This window comes from Apteryx rowi, unplaced genomic scaffold, assembly GCF_003343035.1.
Source record: "Apteryx rowi isolate R43461 unplaced genomic scaffold, aptRow1 scaffold_46, whole genome shotgun sequence".
NCBI lineage: Eukaryota > Metazoa > Chordata > Aves > Apterygiformes > Apterygidae > Apteryx > Apteryx rowi.
Genome location: NW_020450716.1, coordinates 3,790,242 through 3,810,558, shown reverse-complemented (window position 1 = coordinate 3,810,558; position 20,317 = coordinate 3,790,242). Strand labels below are relative to the sequence as shown.

Genomic DNA, 20,317 nt, shown 5'->3' with positions numbered 1-20,317 from the left:
TCTGGCCTATTCATTAGCTTCACCTTTTTCCTTCTTCACTCTACACATTTATTCTTCTCTCAGATTTTGGGTGCCCAGTGCATTAGTAACTAAACACACCCATCCTGGAAACTAGAACTCCTCCCCCTCTTTCTCCTTGTCCTTTGGATCAGAATTTGTTTGTTCATTTGTGCTTTGCTATGTAGAGCAAAATATTAATCTCCTGTTCTTCACCTTGGAATTTCCCTTCAGTTCTCAGTTTTGTGAAGTCTTTATTTTCTTTTAAAGATTAGAGTTCCCTAGAGTTGGACCTAAGGTTCTTGTCAACTGGCACTGGCAAAAAATTACAGAAAAGAAACATTTTCTTTCATAACTGAAAAAGCACTTTATTTACAAATTAAGAAAAACTGTATTGCTGTAAATCTTTCCTGTGTGCTTTGATGTAGAATTTCTGCCTAGAAATTTCAGCCCCTCTTTGACCTCCTGCTAAATTTTCATGAAAAACTACTTCTCAGTAATGGACAAGGAGTAATTTTGGGAGCTGATGCAAAAATAATATGCAAGGGTAACAAGCTAAGTTAATATCCCTTTCATGCGAATTTTTAGGGATGACTAGGTCAGCTATAGTTGGGATAGCTATGCATTTGAACTGACTTCTCCTGACTAGCCAAGACTTTTAGCGTGGATTAATTAAATCGATATGAAAAATTCACACAAGTATTTACTGAAAGCAGCTATTTGGGAGCCACGCACGCATCCCACAGAACCCCCCCCCCCCAGACTCCCCTCAGCGTGCGCTCCCCCACCTTCCCCGCCTGTTCTCTGCGACGGTGAGGTCGAGAAAGGCGGCCCGACGCCGCCGCAGCCGTTGACCATGCCTAACGGCCGTTGGACCCCAGTTAGGCGAGGGGCGGGGCGCGGGGGATGCAGCTGCCTTGCACTGGCGGCGTCGGTGGCGCGCGTGCACTCGCGCGCTCTCGTCCCCGCCCCGGCCGCGGCACCGCGGCACCGCGGCCCCCCGAGCGCGCCAACGCACCCGGCACGGAGCCAGCCCCGCCCCCTCCCCCCGCCCGCTTCCTGACGCTCGAGCCGCACTGCGAGCGCTCCCTCTCGCGGCAGTAACGCCTGCGCGCAGGTGCGTCACGCGACATCCTTGGCCCCGCCCCTTTCTCCTCCTGCGTGGGCGGGGAAGGGCCGGAGGGGGACCTGCGCATGCGCGCGCCGCGCGGGAGCGATGGCGGCGCCTGCGCTGCCTACGCCGCGGTACCACCACGTGGGGCCGCACGGGCCGTTCCGGGAGGTGTACGAGCCGGCTGAGGACACCTTCCTGCTGCTAGATGCTCTGGAGCAGGACGCGGCCCAGCTCAAAGAGGCTCGGTAGGCGGGGGAGGAAGGGGGAGGCAGCCAGTAGGAGGGGAGGGGCGGGGCTTCGAGGCGGTGTCAGCACGTGCCGCCGGGGCGTCGCAGGGCTGCCGGGCGCGGTGGCGGTTGGACCTAATGGCTTCTTCCCGCTGCAGTGAGGGCGGGCTGCCCCGTTCGTCGGGCTCAGGGCGTTTTATATGCTAAGGGAGGTGGTGGTAAGCACCACGGCGGTTTCTCCACGTAGGATAGGTTTGCTGGGTGCAAGGTGGTAGGTTGGAAAGTAATCGGTTGATCTGTTGTGCAGCCTCTGCTGCAAGGAGGGCTGACTGCTACTTTGGTGCAAAACACAGGAGAAACATATGTGTTTTCTGAACAGACTTGTGATAGCCTGGAGTTGTCTTTATTCTATGGGCACAAGTGGAGAGCAGGCAATCATGAACCAGATCATGCAATGCAGGCTTTGGGGGTAGTATGATCAGTAAGTATTTTGGCATGTTTGGGTGAAGGGCACTTCAGCAGCAAGTTACATAGTACTACCTTGACTTATCCTGTGTCTCTTTGGTGGAGATGCTCTTATATGTTACAAAAAATGTGTCCAGAGCTTTCTCTCTTTAAATTTAGAGTTGAGATCTGCCTTGAAATAGGATGTGGATCTGGTGTGGTTTCAACATTTCTGGCTTCGATTATTGGATCCAGTGCATTCTACATGTAAGTATAATAGCACTTAAACTGTTGCATTCAATAATAATGAATATTTAGCACTGACAGTATGTATTTTTCACTTTCACATTTTTAAAACCATCTTTTTCACAGAGAAATGTTAGCCCAATTTTCCAGGATGTCAAAATCAAAGCAGAGAGAGGTCTAAACTACTTACTTAAGGTTCTGCAATGATTAAGTAGTGGTATGACTAGAATCCAGTTTTCTCACTTAGACAAATTGCCTAACTTAGACCTGTTTGCTGGGTTGAATCCTGAATTTTAGTCAGTGACTAGTCTGAGTTTTGATGGCATGACATTAATTGGTTGCTTCAGTGTTGGCAGGTAGCGTGTGTAATATTATTAGAGACTTATGCAGAGCTAGTATTAAGAAGGAAATCTTATAAATACATCACATTTTCACATRCTTCAACTTTCAGACAGTCATGTTTAAGATGAGTTTCCAGTGTGTGGTCTGTTTTGTTTAAAGGCAGAAAAAATCTGTTTTGGCCTCATATTTAGGATAAAACACAGACAATWTTGATACAACATTGGATATGTAAAACAACTTATAATTAATTAGATACTTCTGTTCATCTACAGATACAAATACAGCTCTGCATGTATGTGCAACTTAACTATATCAATCTTAATGTTCACTTTTCATAATGTTTATATGAATCTGGTTACATGAATGCGCAGGCAGAACCAGAGTGATGTGTTCTTTTCAGAATTTGGATGATGGTTATTTATTAAAATTTACTAGTACATATTCTAAATTTGCAAGTATTATTTTAGAAGGTAGACCTGGGTTGTCAGATAACTTGATGTCAGAGTCCATCAGACAGCAATTTAAACTTCATTCTTTCTTTCAGATTTCACAAAATATTCTCATCTAGGTTTTGAAGAGTAGAATTTGGGGAATATTGTTTTGGAAAGCATACGCATAGACAGGTTATAATCATTTACTCAGGGTTACTGACTCCTCCTTACCCTCACAAATGGCTTTTAAGTTTTGTTTAATTTCTGTTGTATTTGAATTGAAAATTGTTCATTAAAAATAAACTTGAGTCCTTGTCTGGTAAATTAGTATTTCCCCTTATTCGTACTAAACTTCCCAAAGTACCCACTGTAGGTGGAATGGGAGTTCATGTAAGTTTTTTCTTCATAGATTTTATTATTTTGGGAATAGGAGAGAAAGAACAAACTTCTTCCATTTGGTACTTTCAGTGTAGTGTTAAGTGGTTTAGCTGCTGATATATTGTGTGTTTTTTACAGGATATTTTTTGTTGTTTACTTGCAAAGTAAAGGATATTGGAAAATGTTACTTGCATTGAAGAGTACTCATTAGTTAGCATACAGTTTCCACTGTTAAACTTCCAGGTACAGCAGTCAATAACATTTTGCTTTCAGATGTACAGATATCAACCCAATGGCAGCTTACTGTACACTGGAGACAGCTCTGCTTAACAATGTTCACCTTCAGCCAATAATTACTGACTTGGTAAGATACATGCTTTTTGTAATATTATTTTCTTTTGTAATTTTTCTAATACTTACTAGAGATTTTCCTGTAATCATCTCAAATATTTACAGGAATATGTTAATGAGGCCCAGTAATATTTTGTGTATGATGCCAGTATTTATAAAACATGGCATTCTTCCAGAGGTACTCCTTTAATCCATAAGCATACATACATCAACATCAAAAGTAACCATAAAGTCTAGAAGAACAACAATTCCTTCAATAAGTGTCAAAGATTCAAATTCAGTCTTAATCTAGTGTTACTGGACACATGTAGCACAGATAAATAGTTTGCTTTCTAGAATGGTGATATAGTTGTATTATAGAAGACTGGTGAATTTATGCAGCTTAGTAGTTTATTTTCTCGTACAAGACAATCTGTAACTATTAATGAATAATTTGTTTAAAATTTGTTTTAATTTCTAGTTATCCTCTACAGGTCTGAATGTTTCATTCTTATCTGATTAATCTTTAACAGTTGCTAACTTAATGCCACAGACTTTGCTTTTTGTGGGTTTGGTTTTTTTGGTTTTTTTAAGTTGATCTTTGTGGCTGTTTAAATTCATAAGCAAATATCTAGTGCTATATAACTGTATTGTTACAAAATGTTTGTCTTCTGTATGTATCAAAGAAAATAACCAAGGCATCGTCAATTTCATCTGTAGGTCAAAGGGTTGTCACCAAGATTAAATGGGAAGGTTGATCTCCTGCTGTTTAATCCACCATATGTGGTAACACCTTCTGAAGAGGTAAGAAAAAATAGACTTGAAATGTGAAGTAAAATGGGATTTCTGCTGTTGGAGGATACAGCAAATAAAATAAGTTCTGGTATGAAGACTGAGCTCGCAGTTGTTCAGTTACTTCTCCTTAATTTGCAGTGTTTTTGCAAGAGAGTAAAGGGTGTTGTGGAGCCAGTAGTTGTAACAGAACTGTTTTCAGTGAAAATGATTTATTAGAGTTGCTTATAAAGACTAGATAGGAACAAGGATCACTAGCTGCTGCTTCTCAAAACATAGTTTCTCCATCAAGTATAAACAATGTAATTTTTATTTATAAGACTTGGTTAGGTATTCCTATAGAAGACTTTCAATGGAAAATGCAATTTTTMTGCAAAATAATACCCTCTGCTTCCACAGATTTCTGACTCTTTCAAAACTTGACCTACAAAACACACAAAGGGTTTACTGACCACCTTCCATTTAGCAAATGAGTTCACAACATTACAAGAAAATGTATATAATATATGTGACATTGCAGCTCTTTCAGTTAGAACTCAGAACAGAAGTAGCATGTTCATCTTGCAGAAGGAAGTTTGGAAGTCATTTTGCTGCATAAACTAATCATCTTCTGAATTAAAATTGACAGATTTCTAATGGCAGACTTCTAAGGATAGAGATTATKGTGATGTTTCTCTTATAATCACCACTAACATTTCTGTCATTCTGTATTAAGTAAGACAATCTTTGCTTTAACTTCCTAGGTGGAGAGTCATGGAATAGAGGCATCCTGGGCTGGTGGCAAAAATGGCAGAGAAGTAATGGACAGGGTTTTTCCATTAGTAGCAGACCTACTTTCAACAGGAGGATTATTCTACTTGGTCACAATTAAAGAAAATAATCCAGGTGATCATTTTCCCAGAATTCTTAAATTTGCCAAACTAGATTTAATCTGGTCTATAGGTTATCAGGCTGATTGGTGAACAAAAAAGTATGTAGCATCACTTTAATATATGGTAATAGCAATGATTTAAGACTGACAGCATGTATTAAAATTCACATAGAAAGCTGCTCTGTGTAATTCTTCAGGAGTGCTACAGATAGCTAGTGTTCATTGGCATGCTTCATATAAACTATGCCCACCCTCATAGAGCCTTGTACTTCTCTTCTTTCAAGTTATTAGGGTGACTAATCTACAGTGGGACTTTTGCATAACCCAGTGCTTCTTGGAATCCTTCTTCTGAACGTAGGGCCTGTGCATTCAGTGTATGGTGAACTAGATGAAAGTATAAAATTCACTGACATTAAGAGCTCTCTAATCTAGTTTGGAGGAAACAGTAATAGGTAGGTCCTGAGCCCAACAGCTCTGCAAGACTTTAATTCCAAGTCTGAAACCTGGCTATATATCTTCTGAGCCTAGATAGCTAAGACAGGGCAATCCTTTCTCACTAAAAAGGAGTGCTGGGGATGGGGGAAAAKATGTTGTATACCTGAAGGCAAATGCCTTTATTTGGAAATGAGATCTGTTTCCTTTTTGACCTGTGGAGAGAAAATATTCAGTAAGTGGGCTACAGACTCACTCCTGATAGATTAATAGATACACATTGTGAAAAAACTTCAAAATTACTCATTCACAGCTGATTAGGCAGCTTTTGAGAGATATGATGAATTTCAGTTTCTCCTACAAATTTAGCTTCCTAATTAAACTATTTGCTGCTGGATACCATGTTGAAACACCACCAATGCACAAGTAGCAAAATACAGTACCTGAGTAGAAAGTAAAATTTATTTCTTCCTGGTAGAAGATTACTTTGCACAAAGTTACTCTCTGAAAGAGCAAGATGATATAACTTATAATCTTTGCCTTGCAGCTTATGTTTGGCAAATATTTTAGCACTGCCTTTTATGGGTTATTCGAATGCAAACCTGGTTGTAATACTGCACATTTAATTATAGATGAAATTCTGGAAACAATGAAGAAACATGGCTTAGAAGGCACAAGAGTACTTTCCAGGCAAGCGGGAAGAGAGATGCTTACTATTCTCAAATTCAAGAAGTCTTGATAACTGTTCTTAATCTTCTGTATAGTGGGTATGCAGAAAGCTGAACACAGCATATTAAAGTTGTCAAACCAATATTTTAAGCCAGGTTTTTCACACTAAAGTGTATCCTCACTTCCCAGCTATTGATCAGTCAAACTGATTAGACATAGTATTGTATTGTATTTTTATTCTGGATGTCAGCCAGCTTTTATCTGCTGTCAGAGGTACAATTGTCCTCTGGCATCCATAGGACAGTTGTGAATGGAACTGAGAAGTACCCTCTCAAGGGGCATTTTGGCATTTGCACTTAGTACTAAAGACTTTTTTTTTAATAAATAAAGAATTTGTATATTTGTCTTTGTGGTTTATTAAAATAATGTATTTAGTATAGTTTTTTCCTGTTTCAGTAGCTGGCCTATGCTGTATTTAAATAAACAGCAGGAAGAGGTAGTATTCATTCTAATGGTCTGATGTAGGCATCAGACACCTCTTTCACAAGTCTAAGGCATAGCTATTGAGTTTGTTTTTAGAGGGGGAAAACCACATACTGCTGAACAGAAAGACCCAGTAACTATATATCAAGAGTTTTGAGACAAATACAAGCTGGTATTCTCCAGAAGGCTTTTCTGGGCATTAGATCAGAGCTTACACCACTGATTGTTCTCCCTTCTATGGCATATGTCCCTGCAACTTCTTTCAAAAATCTGTGAAACAATGGTTTGGTTGGTAGTGAAGCTATGGTTACCATTTTACATACTGGGTAATAGTACACAAACTATGCAGGTGCATATTTCTTTTCTGTGAGAAGGTATCCAGGAGAATAAAGTGTATGAGATAGTTAAAAAGGCTAGTTACTGAAAAGTTGGATATAAGTAGAAAAGCAGAATAGAAGTTTTCTCTCAAACTCATTGTCTGGAATAGGAAGCTACTTCCTGATCACCAGATCCCCATGAAGCAGCTTTTCTCTGTAGCTCCTGCCTCGCTTTGCAGTGCCCACAAATAGGTTCTAATACAGTGTTACCCAATGGTGTTACGAGACATGCCCTGAGGAGTGGTCAGTCCTCTCAGAAAGCACTATGGTCTACAGTATGCAGCACAAAGCATCAATCTAGAGCCAGTTTGGGTACTCAGTACCACTAGTGCCATCTCTGAAAGCATTCTCAAAGATCTTTAAAGTTTGAACAGCAACCTGATGTTCTGATAAACTGTTATCTAGCTAAGGTCACAGAAGTTTTTTGGAGGACTGTAAAAACTATTCCATGTAAGACTTGAGAAATAAACAGACTACTTTGTACATACCAGCCTGCAAACATTAAAAATTCTTCCACAGGTAGAACTAACCTGCCAAAAACTCATCTAGGAGATTGGAAAAAAAGAGGTTCGGGGTATGTAAAATATTTAACAGGGTAGGTCCTATTAACAGAGACGGGTGACTACAAAACCTGAGGATTCCAGGTATTTTACTGCAAAAGAATATGGGAAGCTATTTTTGACTTCTGTTTCGCACAAGGTGTTGTTTATTCTACCCTGAAGAACTATGAGAAGTAGCGGATAGCAGGAAGTCTGGATTGGCAATTGTTTTACATCCTAAGGTAATCATTCCCCAATCTGAAAGACTACTGAAGGGCAACATTGCAGCCTCATTTAAGAACAATTAAGCACAGCTAATACTTCCTTTTCAGTAACTTCCCTGTCAGTTTGTATTTTATTTTTATATATATATATATAAAAATACAATATATTTTATTTATAACTGTATATTCTTATGCATATATTATATATATGCATACACACAGAGAGGATGAGGGTCTAGATGGAAGACTCAATCACGGTGCATGTTGACCTTAATGTTATATACAGGAAGAAGTTCTAGTACTTGGATCCACCAAGTCTGAAAAAACATGGGTTTTGATAAGGGTGAAGCCAGAACTGGAGACTGTTGTTTCTTACCTTCTGAATGGCTTGTCTAAAGAATTTCAAAGGTGAAAAACTGAAAGGAAACTGGTCATCTGTGAAATAACTTGTTTTTCCACAGTCTTCGCCAGTGAAGAACATAAGTTGTGAGAACAGAAACTTGCTTACCAACTGGTCAGTACTGAGAAGTCATATTTCAGTTTGAAAACCTCCTAAGTCTAGAACTTTTCTGACTTGATTGCAGACCCTTTGTTAAGTCATACTACTTTTATTGTTCAGTTCTCCTTTAGACGACTGTTCTTATGGAGAGGAGGTTCTCTGCTCAGCAATTTGCTTTTATGCAGAATTGTTTTTTTTTAAATTGTAGTTGTAATGCAGTGTGAATGAACCGCTCTAGAAGTTTTATGTATGTTGTTAACAGCTTTGGCCAACAGAAAGTTAGGTTGCTTTGCAGAAGAGTCACAACATCAAAAGACAATTTTAAGATGCAGTCAAAGCACATAATAGACTGAAACTGCAAGTTTAACAAAAGGGAGGTTTAGTTAATCCATCTAGTTCTTAGTTATAACTAAAGAACTAGTTCAAAAAGTAGTAATGAAAGGAAGAAATGGGCAGTCATCTGGCACAATAGATCACAAAACCTCAACAGCATGTGTGGTTTTAGCATAAACCATATAGGGCAGAATAATTAAAATCAGAAGAGGAAAAAAAAACACACACTGCTGGACTAACTAGTAACTGAATTTTTGGACAAGGAAATATATCTGTATATACCTTAATAAAACATGAGTCAGTAAGCATCATGCTGTCAGCTGCAACTTTAGTAGAAGCACTATTCAAAATGCAATCCAGGTAAGAACACAGGTGAGTTCTGTAAGAATTGATTTTGGTTATGCTAACATCATCCTGGTGAAGGCTCAGAACTAGTGACAGGCCAAATTACTTTTTTTAATCCTTAAAATTTTGCTGTGTCTACACACAGGTCTGCATGAACACTCACCATTTGCCAGGGCCCACCTATTCCTTTCTCCTAGAACATGAGCAAAGAACGCAACGCTATTTCTGGAGTGTTCAAAAGACCTATTCCTGCATTCAGCGCACATGAGAATAAGCTGCATGGCAGATAAAGACTGTCTATGTAGTGTCAAACTTGCCAAGAAGAAAACAAAGCTGCTCCCCAGCTCCTGAGGCACCACTCAGTCATAATCAGAGAGCTTTTTTTTCCAAATACGGGCATACCTCATTTTATTGCAGTTTGCTTTATTGCGCTTTGCAGATATTGCATTTTTTACAAATTGATTTTTACAAACCCTGCATCGAGCAAGTCTGTCCACACCATTTTTCCAACAGCATCTGCTCACTTTGTGTCTCTGTGTCACATTTTGGTAATTTCTGCAGTATTTCAAACTTTTTCATTATTATTATATCTGTTGTGGTGATCTGTGATTAGTGATCTTTGGTGTTACTATTGTAATCATTTTGCGGCGCCACAAACTGCACCCATAGAAGACAGTGAACTTAATAAATGTTGTGTGTGCTCTGATTGCTCCACCGACCGGCTGTTCCCGTCTCTCTCCCTCTCCTCAGGCCTCCCTGTTCCCTGAGACACAACAATATGGAAATTAGGGCAACTAATAACCCTATAATGGCCTCTAAGTGTTCAAGTGAAAGGAAGAGTCACACCTCTCTCACTTGAAATCAAAAGCTAGAAATGATGAAGCTTAGCTTAGTGCGGAAAGCATGTCGAAAGTCAAGAGAGACTGAAATCTCAGCCTCTTGTGCCAAACAGCCAAGCTGTGAATGCAAAGGAAAAGTTCTGGAAGGAAATTCAAAGTGCTACTCCAGTGAACACATGAATGATCAGAAAGCAAAACAGCCTTAGTGCTGATAGGGAGACAGTTTCAGTGGTCTGGATAGAAGATCCAGCCAGCCACAACATTCCCTTAAGCCAAAGCCTCATCCAGAGCAAGGCCCAAACTCTATCCAATTCTACAAAGGAAGCTGCAGCAGAAAAGTCTGAAGCTAGCAGAGGTTGGTTCATGAGGTTTAAGGAAAGAAGCCATCTCCATAACATAAAAGTGGAAGGTGCAGCAACAAGTGCTGATGGAGAAGCTGCAGCAAGCTATTCAGAAGATCCAGCTAAGATAATTGATGAAGGTGGCTACACTAAACAACAGATTTTCAGTGTAGATGAAACAGCCTTCTATTGGAAGAAGATGCCATCGAGGACTTTCATAGCTAGAGAGAAGTCAATGCCTGGCTTCAAAGGACAGGCTGACAGCAAGAGAACTAGAATTAGAAGTGGAGCCTGAAGATGTGACTGAATTGCTTTAACGGATGAAGAGCTGCTTCTTATGGATGAAGAAAGAAACTGGTTTTTTGAGATGAACTCTGCTCCTGGTAAAGATGCTGTGAACATTTTTGAAATGACAACAAAGGATTTAGAATATGACATAAACTTAGTTGATAAAGCAGCAGCAGGGTTTGAGAGGATTGACTCCAATTTTGAAAGAAGTTCTGTTGTGGGTAAAATGCTATCAAACAGCATCGCATGCTACAGAGAAATCCTTCGTGAAAGGAAGAGTCAATCGATGCGGCAAACTTCATTGCTGTCTTATTTTAAGAAATTGCCACAGCCACCCCAGCCTTCAGCAACCACCACCCTGATCAGTCAGCAGCCATCGACATCGAGGCAAGACCCTCCATCAGCAAAAAAATTATGACTCACTGAAGGCTCAGATGATGGTTAGCATTTTTTAGCAATAAAGTATTTTTTAATTAAGGTATGTACATTGGTTTTTTTTAGACATAATGCTATTGCACACTTAATGACTACAGTATAGTGTAAACATAACTTTTATATGCACTGGGAAACCAAAAAATTATTGCAGTGGTCTGGAACCGAACCTGCAATATCTCTGAGGTATGCCTGTACAGCAGCAGCAAGTACCTGTGTCAAAAGACATACTGCTGCTCTGCAAGCACCTGGACTTGTATTGACCAGAACTGAGACAAAAGCTCTACAAAAGGCTGTTTCGAGTAGGCAATTTACAAGATCTGCTAGATGAGTTAAGATAGTTAGCTCTTTTTAAGCAATATCTGGTAAACAAAAATTCACCTTCAGATCAGTTATCTAAATTGCAAGCAAGTCATTTGCAATAGTGAGTCTTTTTTGAAACAACTGACACAAGAAAAAATTCCAGATTTTTAGTATCAGCAATTATGAAAACAATACTGCTTGCTCCTCGGTGTGTGTTTTCTGTTAGCCTTTTTTTCACCAGTTTTAATGTTTCCCATCATCTCTTTCTTAAAAAATGACAGAGAAATTTCTCTTCTGGAAACCAAGCATTATATGTTAAGTATACAGACTTCAATTACAGACAGCTAAAAAAATTATTTTTAAAGCTCTCTTTAAAAGTGACTAACTTTGAGAAAACACTGAGCATCTAAAGATCAGCTGATGAGGTAAAGCTAATTATGTATGCAAAAAACTCATAATCTGAAAATTTAACCTATTAATTCTGAAAGTCTATCACACAGAGGAAGAAACAGTAATCCAAAGAATACAAAGACTGATAAAATTCACTTATTCCTCCCCTTTTATTGACTTTTCCAAGAAATCTAGCACAGAGCAATATCATCCAACTTAGAATATATCAATATGCTACTGCTGTTAAACAAAAAAAAAGCATAAAAAAACAAATAGTGAAACACAGACAACATTAAATTCTGATACATCTGTCACGTTCGGTCAGCAAACAAGTCCTTACTGGACAGTGGAAGTACAGTGGAGGTTCAGTGACAGCTTATTTGGCAGATGGTGAAGACATTAACTGAAATAATGAAAATGCATGAATTGATCAGTGTATATGTCTTCTCTTTAAAAGCCTATCTATAATAAGTAGGTAGTGTTTTACACTGTCATGCAGGAATGACTTTGCTCCCTCCGTGCTTACTTGGGCTTCAGAATTTTCATGTTTTTAGGTTGCTGGATGGCTGAATTTTTTTGGGAAAAATCAGATTGTTATAGGTGAAAGCTCAATTTATAAACATTTTAATTTAGATCATGCTATGTTTAGGTTTTATTCTTTAACACAAAGTAATCACCTTAATTCCATGCCTTAACTTTAATGTATAACAGCAATATCCATTTTTTCTGTAAGAGGAACTATTATAAAGGTACATTTACTATAATCAAAAATTCAAGTCTTCATACCAGCTATGGTAACTTCATGTGTATGTATATTAAGAGGCATGATCTGACTTAAGTGCATAACACCATGTTAGAATATAGCTAAAAATAAGAGGTTTGAATCAACTATGCTGTGGCTTAAACACCACTTTTCAGACATAACTCTGCATCACTTCTGAATTTTTAACATATCTTAACACCTTAAAAATATACAAATTAAAATAAATTATTCTTATATATTTCTTTATATCAAAGAATAATCTTTAAACTTTTACAAAAAACAGTCCAGAGGTAAATATGGATCATATCCCACTAGTCAAGAATTCAAAGTAACTGACGTTATTTCAAAGTAGTAATTAGGTTCTTTCAACATACAGTTTAATGCCTCCTCTTCATTTACTAGTTAGCTTATAGAAAGACAGACCAACCATTTTATTTCAGAAAAACGTCTCTCGACAAAGCGGACATGTGGATTTGTTGCTAGATGTGAACCATTTGTACTGAAAAAGAAATACGACCATTTAATATGCGAACACAGTCTGGATACTAAGAACACTGTTTTATCACAAAGTATTACTTGCCAATGAAGATAACTAAGATAAAATTTACTATTCTTAAAAAAAGAAAGAAAAAAAAAAGTACTTTTCTGTGTGGGTATGTGTGAGTATATACACAATGCTGAAGATTTACTCTAAGAAAAAAAAAAAACACATGAAGGAAATCTCATCCAGTCTCATTTTAGGAGAGTAGAAAAATAATGTTTTTTAAACACAGCAATAATTTTCCATTGTATGGCTATACAGCCACCAACCCATTCCAGATATACTCAGTAACCATACAACCAATGTTTATGATGACTTGGATATGGTCAACTATTAAATATCAAGACCAGCTGAGTTTACTGAAGAGCATGCTRCCTAAATTAAATTGAGCCTTTTCTATTCCCCTATCTGAGCAGATGCATCAAGATACTGTTGCTACACCCTACAYAGATGTAATGGTTTATGTCTTGGTGAACAGAAAAGGGATAGTTATCATCTGTGAAGTGTAGAAATCCATCTCTCATTAAATGCTCTTACAGCCTAGTACAAAATCCATGCAAATCATTTATGAGTTCAGTTCATCCCAGATACTCCATCAGTATGATGGAGAATTGACGGTAATACAGTAAAAGTATCTGTTTTAAATTATTAATAGATATTTTGCATACTTAGAAAGATGTAGTCTAGGTACTTACCAAACAGGCTGAATGAAACTTTTTCTTGCATGTTCTGCAAGCTTTTTTGGGAAGAGAATAGTTGGAACCATGAATGACTGAGAAACAGATCATGCAATCTTCAACACCCTCAAAACGTTTATCCACATTATTTTTCCACAAAGATAAGCCTTCCATAATACTTCCATTCTAACAGAAAGAAAAAATAGCTGTTAACATCAGAATCCCTTCAGAATATCCTCTGTTACTCATAAGCACGTGAAGGGAACAGGGCCCAGTGACATTACATGCCATATACACATTGCCTGAAGACTTAATAAACTGAAATTACATGCAGTTTCTGCAGTGAGTAATTTACAAAGCCAACACATGAACTACAGATAGTAGTCAGTAGTTTAATCTTTAGAAACAGAACTATGAACTGAAATATGAAACATCCCTCACAATGAAAAGGTGGCATTTAAGAACATTTAAAAGGTGATTTTTAAAATGTCATTTACCATTTTCTTAAATTTTTTCCTAACCACAGAGGATGCAATTTCAACCGCTTCCAATCTTTTAGAGAATTTCACATACTGATTTGTGTTTTCTTCAAATTATAGTTGAGATAGCATTGCCTCACACGGCAAACTCTGGGCTACGTCTTAGAAGATTTACATTCTCAGCTTTGGCCATGGATTTATTACGACTTACTAGGGAGCTAATTCTACCTCTCCATTTCACCATCTGGAGAAAAGTAGATGAGAATGACCAATTCTATAGCGCGCTGAGTTCTACTGGTGAGATCTGCTATACAGATCTAAATGGTATTATATTATTAGGGTTATTTTTCTATCATCAGGATTCATTTAAGTTTTCAAAACTAAGGGCTTTCTCTAAACTCACCTGATGTGTAAGATACGTGCTCAACTGCAGCATCCAATTGCGCCATTGCTGAACAGCCACACCAACCCTCTTTCCGCTTTCAACTGTTATGGATCCCAGTGGGTAATTTGATGGAAGCTGTATTATTAGTTCGATAAATATATCGTCAACTGAATAAGTAGCAATGACTTCTCGTGCAGCAGATCGAGCTTTGACCTGTGAAAAAATGGAATCATTAAAGTAATAACTCTATAATCAATTAGAGATGTACACTATCTGCTGTCTTTTAATATATATGAACCATTTATACTTCACTACGCACAATTTTCTTAGACCAGGAAAACACTTTCCTCAAAGCAAATAAAAGCCCACTCATATCTTGGCAATCTAACAAGAAGTTGCCATCCATCTTTCAATCTAGCAGTTGATTATATTTTTCAAATCTACCAAAAAGGGAGCAGCATATTGATAGTGGCATCTTCCACTTACCTCCTCAATTTCTCCAACATCCAWGAAAACCACCATTCTTTTCTAACTTATTCAGAACACAGAATATTAGTAAGTACCAACATCAACTTAACACACTGATACCAAGCTAAACTATGTTCTCATCAGTCATTCAGAGTAAGAAAAATACAATCATACAAGACCCTGTGTTACAGTCTGGTTCTGAAAAGAAACATTTCTTTAAGAGTTTGCAAAATTCTCAAGTAAAATCAAAAAAGGACACAAAGTCTTACTAACCGTCATGCCATTAAATAACTGGGTGCTAGTCTGTACAGAAGCTATTTCCTGTGAAGAAAGCACGCTGCTGACGTATTTGCTTGTAAATTTATCTACCACATTGAAGACACGTTTCTCACAGCTATTCCACCACAGCCTAACCATGGCTGGCAAGTCTTTCAATGTTATGTGATATACAGAGCAAGCCAAGTGTGGTATCTGAGATGACAGTAGTCCTGTTCCTGTGAGGGGAAAAAAAAAATGTTGAGATACTGTATCAGATGTTGGTTCTTCCACACCACATACAAAAATGTTCATACCAACCTAACTGTGGTAACTGGAACTTCATTTACATGCCCCTTCTATATTTGATATCATAACTCCATATTTGGCTTTGCCTTTCTCCATAGTCTTATTATTTTTTGTTTTTTTAGACTAACACTTCCAAACTGGAAGCTCATCTTGTAACTTAGAGGTGCACTATAGATGAACTACCAGAAATCAACAGTAATTTTCCAGAAATGACAAAAAGTTCGCTTTGGAGGGAACCAGCAAGGAGATGTTTGGAGCATATTTGAGGTTTGCAATATTCTGTGAGAGGGTACAGAGAGATAAGGGAAATCTTTCTCTTGGGATGTTGTGTCAGTAATTCCCCAAACTTCCCCATTTCTGCCTTTCTTCCTGTTATCCAAATAAACTGTTCTGCAACACAGTGCTATTCAAACACAAAATTAAGAAATGAAATCTCAGTATCTTTGCTTACATCCCTATAGGTACGTAAAATAATTTCAGTGAAGTAACTTTCAAAAGTAATTCTTCATGTTTCTCAGCTAGAAAAAACAGTTTATTTTCTGTCATTATGGTTGATTAACTCAGGTTCTTCTGAACAGTGTGATGAAAACAGACAATTTAACAAGTTTTAAATATTTTTAAAAGTCTTAATATATTAAAATGTTTATTTTTTGCTTTTATTTGTATATTAAAATTAAAAAAATCCACTTAGCATCAAAAAAAAAACTAGAAACAATTGAGAAGTTGCAGGCTAGACCACATATTTTTAGTATTTCAGAATTTTTGCATACGTTCAAGATTCAGACAATGCAGAAATAATACTTTGTCACTAATAGTGATAATCTGGTAATAAGCATTTCCTCCCCCCCCCCCCGATTTTTCTGTAAATAGCTCTACTGTGGCTGAGCTTCACTATGGGGAATGATTGCAAAAAATTTTCATTCATATGTATGTACGTACACGTGGTGTGTGTTTTTGTATAGAAAAGATCTTCTAAATATGTATTTTTAAGCAGAAACGTATATTTAAGCCTTAGCAGTATCAAAACTCTCAAATGCACAAACATCAAATACATTTTTACTAACCTTTAACATCAAAATTAAGTTCTTCAGTAAAGAAAGTTTTTGTATCCTTATTTGGAACTTCAGAAGTTGGCCCAGAAAAGATAGGGTTTTCAGGCATTAGCCTGAACAAATGATAAAGCAGTTTATTCAAGCTTCTAGTTCTTCTAAGGTATTGTGAGTAGAGAACTCGCAGCTGATGGGGTAAAAACAAAAAATAGATGAGATTTAATAAAATTAGTTTGTCCTGTAAATGACACAGATGTTTGTGTAGGGAGGAAAAGCGATCCTGTGATTTGAAATGAATGTTTGGGAGAATAATTTAGTTCTCTGCAGCCTTCTCAGTGATTATATAATTAGAAAATGCAGCAAGGTTGTTTGAAAAAGTAATAAAGAATCATCTGTTAACAAATCTTAAATCATTATTACTAATATTACTATCCTGAACTATCACAGTGCAGAAATCTAGTTCTATTGAAGCTTTTAGAATACCACTAATTCCAGAAGCCAAATTCCATTAAAATGAAAAAACTCTGAACATATACCTGAGAAGAAGCTGCTTTGAAGAAAGTTAATGTTAACTTCCAAGTGAGAAGATATCCTAGAACAAGGCAGAACTCATCACTCAGTGGCTGGATAACTGCAAATTCTCCAACTGGAATGCATTCTAGGATGTTTTCTAGCAAGAGTTCTTGAGTGGCCAGGACAGACATAAGAGCCGCAGGAGGTGGTCTATGGAAAAATGTTATCTGGCATAATAAGCAAAAAACTTCAGCAGAAGATTAATTGAATTTATATTCACAGTGTACCTACCATCCTTATTAGTACAAGCATATATGCAGATCAAAGGGGTCTTTTACTACAGAGAAACTTACTTCCAGATTTGCACAGTAGTGCTAGATTTTAATAGTGCATTTTCCTCAAGTGGGCAATTGCTCTATTTACCCCTTGCAGGAAGCATATAAACTGAATGCTGATCACTTAATCTGAAAGGATGAATTTGGTCTATGTCTGAGCTGCTTTAACCTACATCATGGAGTGCTGGATTGCTTTCCTCCATGTTTGTCAAGTCACACCAACAAAGCAGCTAGTGAACAATCTCCTAATCACTGGATGTGTTTGGTTTGCATTTTGCATTGGATTAAAAAGTCTTTAACTCCAAAGTAAAACATACTTTTAGTTACTGAGCTAAGATTAAAAGTAAGTAAATAAATTATAGTATTCCCTCTTCAAACTGTAGACTTTATCTGATTCAAGCTGTATAAAACACCCAGGTCTATTTTGGAGATCTTCACTTTTATTTCAATTCACTGATAAATTCATCTAAGAGGAATAATCCATGAAACTAAAGTTATCTGTACAGCTGGGCACATGCTGAACATAGCAGTCGAGTAAAAATCTCTCAAGATTTTACAATACATAGGACATATGCTGCAGTTACTCTAGTAACTGTACCAAGAAAACAATTGCAAATACTGGTCCCAGTGGTAGCACAAAAGCAGATATAAGCAATTACGTTGTATAATTTCAATGTTTATGTCCCTTTTGTCATAACCATGTCATTTTTACTCTTAACATCTCCTGACAGACTACTACTCTGCTGCAAATCACAATCCATATAAAAGATATTAAAAATAGGGAAAACAGTAATGAAAAACAGGACAAAAAAATCCTTACAATGCTGATTCCTCTTCTTCATCACCATAAGATTTGAGATCTTCATCATCAAACTTAGGCAATTCAGGCATTAATCTATAGAGATAGGGGGAAAAAAAAAATCAGATTTAATTTTTACTGACTATGCATTTTGACACAAGTAATGCATAGGTCATTGCTTATCAGTGAACATGTTACTGGTAAGAAATAATTGCCATTATTTTATTGCTTAACAAGAACACAGAACCTTTAAGAGATACGTTACCATTGCAGAGTTTTCTCTTAAATGGCAAAGGCCAAAGAGCACATAACCTTGCTTAATTGTTTTCCGAACATTTTAAACTTTCTGAATCATACTAAAATAAACTTCTCTATCTCAGTACAAGGCTATTACCAATTACACCTTCATGCCTCAGTATAATAAAAGATGATGGTAGCTTTGAAATCTTACCCTCCACTCAGTTGCCTTATAATCTGCATTTTGAGCAGTCAAATGCACATACTATTTTTCAAATTCTGTATTCTATCTTTTGGTATTAGAGATAACCAAAAAGTTCACAGGAATACTAAATATTTTTCTTCACTTCATTTTCTTTACCAAATTAGTGAAAATGAAGAGGTCATGCTATTTACTGATACTTACAGTACGAGATCAATACAGGAACATTTCAGTTTACATTTTAGGATTTTATATGAGTGTTGAAATAGGGGCTATAAATAAGCAGCTTATATTGATATCTAAGTAACTATGGTACAGTTTCACCAGAAAATAAACTCTTATATTCATGTACTGCAGTAGAATTTCTCAGTATACAGTTAGTCCACTTTTATAAGTAAGCTTAGTATTCACAGCTTTAGATAATGTACTCTGATACAGAACACAAGTTGCCCAGCTAACCATTTTCTCCCATATTGGAACATCACTTTGCTAGACACACAACTGTAAGTGCATATTCTACAGCATATTAAAAAAAAAAAAAAGTGGAGGTAGTGAGAAATTTGTTGATTCTTACTTATACAACATGTGATAGACAGAAATCTGCACAGGTCTAGCCCGGAAGAGCAATAATGGAGATAATGTATTTAACAGAGTCTGGAGTTTATCCGGAAGATTTGTTTTCTGGCCTGCAACAAACTTCGCTGGCAGTTTATGGTTTAACAACTGGTCCTTCGATATGTATGTTAGAGCTTCACCCAAAGACGTTAATACAGAATTTTGAAAAGCGCTTTCAGATGCATTTTTGATTTCACCTATTTAAAATGGAAAAAGACAAGCTGTGATACAGAATGCATGGATATTAGCATAAGTAAGCTTAACTAGAAACAACTCAGACTGCACTTAGAATATACCTAATCTTAAGAGTCACAGAATGTTAAGTGTCAAAAAAGTGAGTTTTATAAGCTACATTAATATAATGTTTCTATAAATAAAAAATATGGCCAAGTTCTATTTCAGACTGATCTGACTTGTATCACATATTCACTATTACTGTCCTTGCCAGTTACCATATACTTGCCTGTGACTTTCACCAACAAGGGTAACAGCAAATTGTGAACTCCTTCAGAAAAGAATTCTTTCCATTCACTGATCAAGTTCACAGGAAGGTTTTCAATAGTTTCAGGAGCTGCAGCTTCAAAGTAAGCACTAAGGGCAGATGCCAAGTCACAACTGGCACAAGCAAAAATTTGCACAAGCGGGACATGATAAAGTGAATGATTTTCACTTGTTGTCTAGGAGGAAAAAAAAAAAAAAGAGAGAGAGAATTTCTTCACTATAAATTTGTTTTAAAACAACAGTTGCTTCACATTCACTTTCTACATAGAAACAAATAAAACAACCAGAAAGTGTAATGTCACACAAAACTCAGCTGCAAAGACTACTTTAGAACTATGAGTTAAAAAAAAAAAAAAAAGTTTAAAACTATCTGTATTTTTACTGAAATTGTCACAGTGAATTTCTGAATCTCATCAAGGTTTAGAATACTAGATTGCTTTCTTTATATGCCTTTCTTTATGATAGAAGGAAACTGCCATCAAGCGGATTCAAATAGAAATGTATGCATCTGTAGCTTGTCAAG

The 20,317-nt window shown here is 37.1% G+C and overlaps 2 protein-coding genes across 9 annotated transcripts in view; one reads left to right on the top strand and one right to left on the bottom strand.

Moving 5' to 3' along the window:
• The first annotated feature begins 1,213 nt into the window (after window positions 1-1,213).
• Window positions 1,214-6,657, top strand: N6AMT1 (N-6 adenine-specific DNA methyltransferase 1). The gene is made up of 6 exons (XM_026077606.1): window positions 1,214-1,356; window positions 1,963-2,049; window positions 3,453-3,543; window positions 4,230-4,313; window positions 5,045-5,186; window positions 6,237-6,657. Exons 1-6 carry the CDS (start codon window positions 1,214-1,216, stop codon window positions 6,341-6,343), a joined length of 654 nt encoding a protein of 217 aa, XP_025933391.1. The 3' UTR covers window positions 6,344-6,657.
• A 5,155-nt stretch (window positions 6,658-11,812) lies between these two features.
• LTN1 (listerin E3 ubiquitin protein ligase 1) overlaps window positions 11,813-20,317 on the bottom strand; it is a 31,761-nt gene continuing 23,256 nt past the window's right edge. For 4 of the 8 annotated variants that reach the window (XM_026077598.1, XM_026077600.1, XM_026077603.1 and 1 more), the window contains 9 exons: window positions 19,757-19,970; window positions 19,253-19,490; window positions 18,261-18,335; window positions 17,129-17,315; window positions 16,608-16,779; window positions 15,253-15,473; window positions 14,530-14,724; window positions 13,666-13,833; window positions 11,813-12,928 (listed from right to left, as the gene is read on the bottom strand). In XM_026077598.1, the coding sequence (XP_025933383.1) occupies window positions 12,866-12,928; window positions 13,666-13,833; window positions 14,530-14,724; window positions 15,253-15,473; window positions 16,608-16,779; window positions 17,129-17,315; window positions 18,261-18,335; window positions 19,253-19,490; window positions 19,757-19,970 (1,533 nt within the window). In that variant the 3' untranslated portion in view covers window positions 11,813-12,865. Of the gene's footprint in view, window positions 12,929-13,665; window positions 13,834-14,529; window positions 14,725-15,252; window positions 15,474-16,607; window positions 16,780-17,128; window positions 17,353-18,260; window positions 18,336-19,252; window positions 19,491-19,756; window positions 19,971-20,317 lie in introns of those variants that run through there. The other 4 variants (XM_026077599.1, XM_026077602.1, XM_026077604.1 and 1 more) reach the window with 4 other exon arrangements.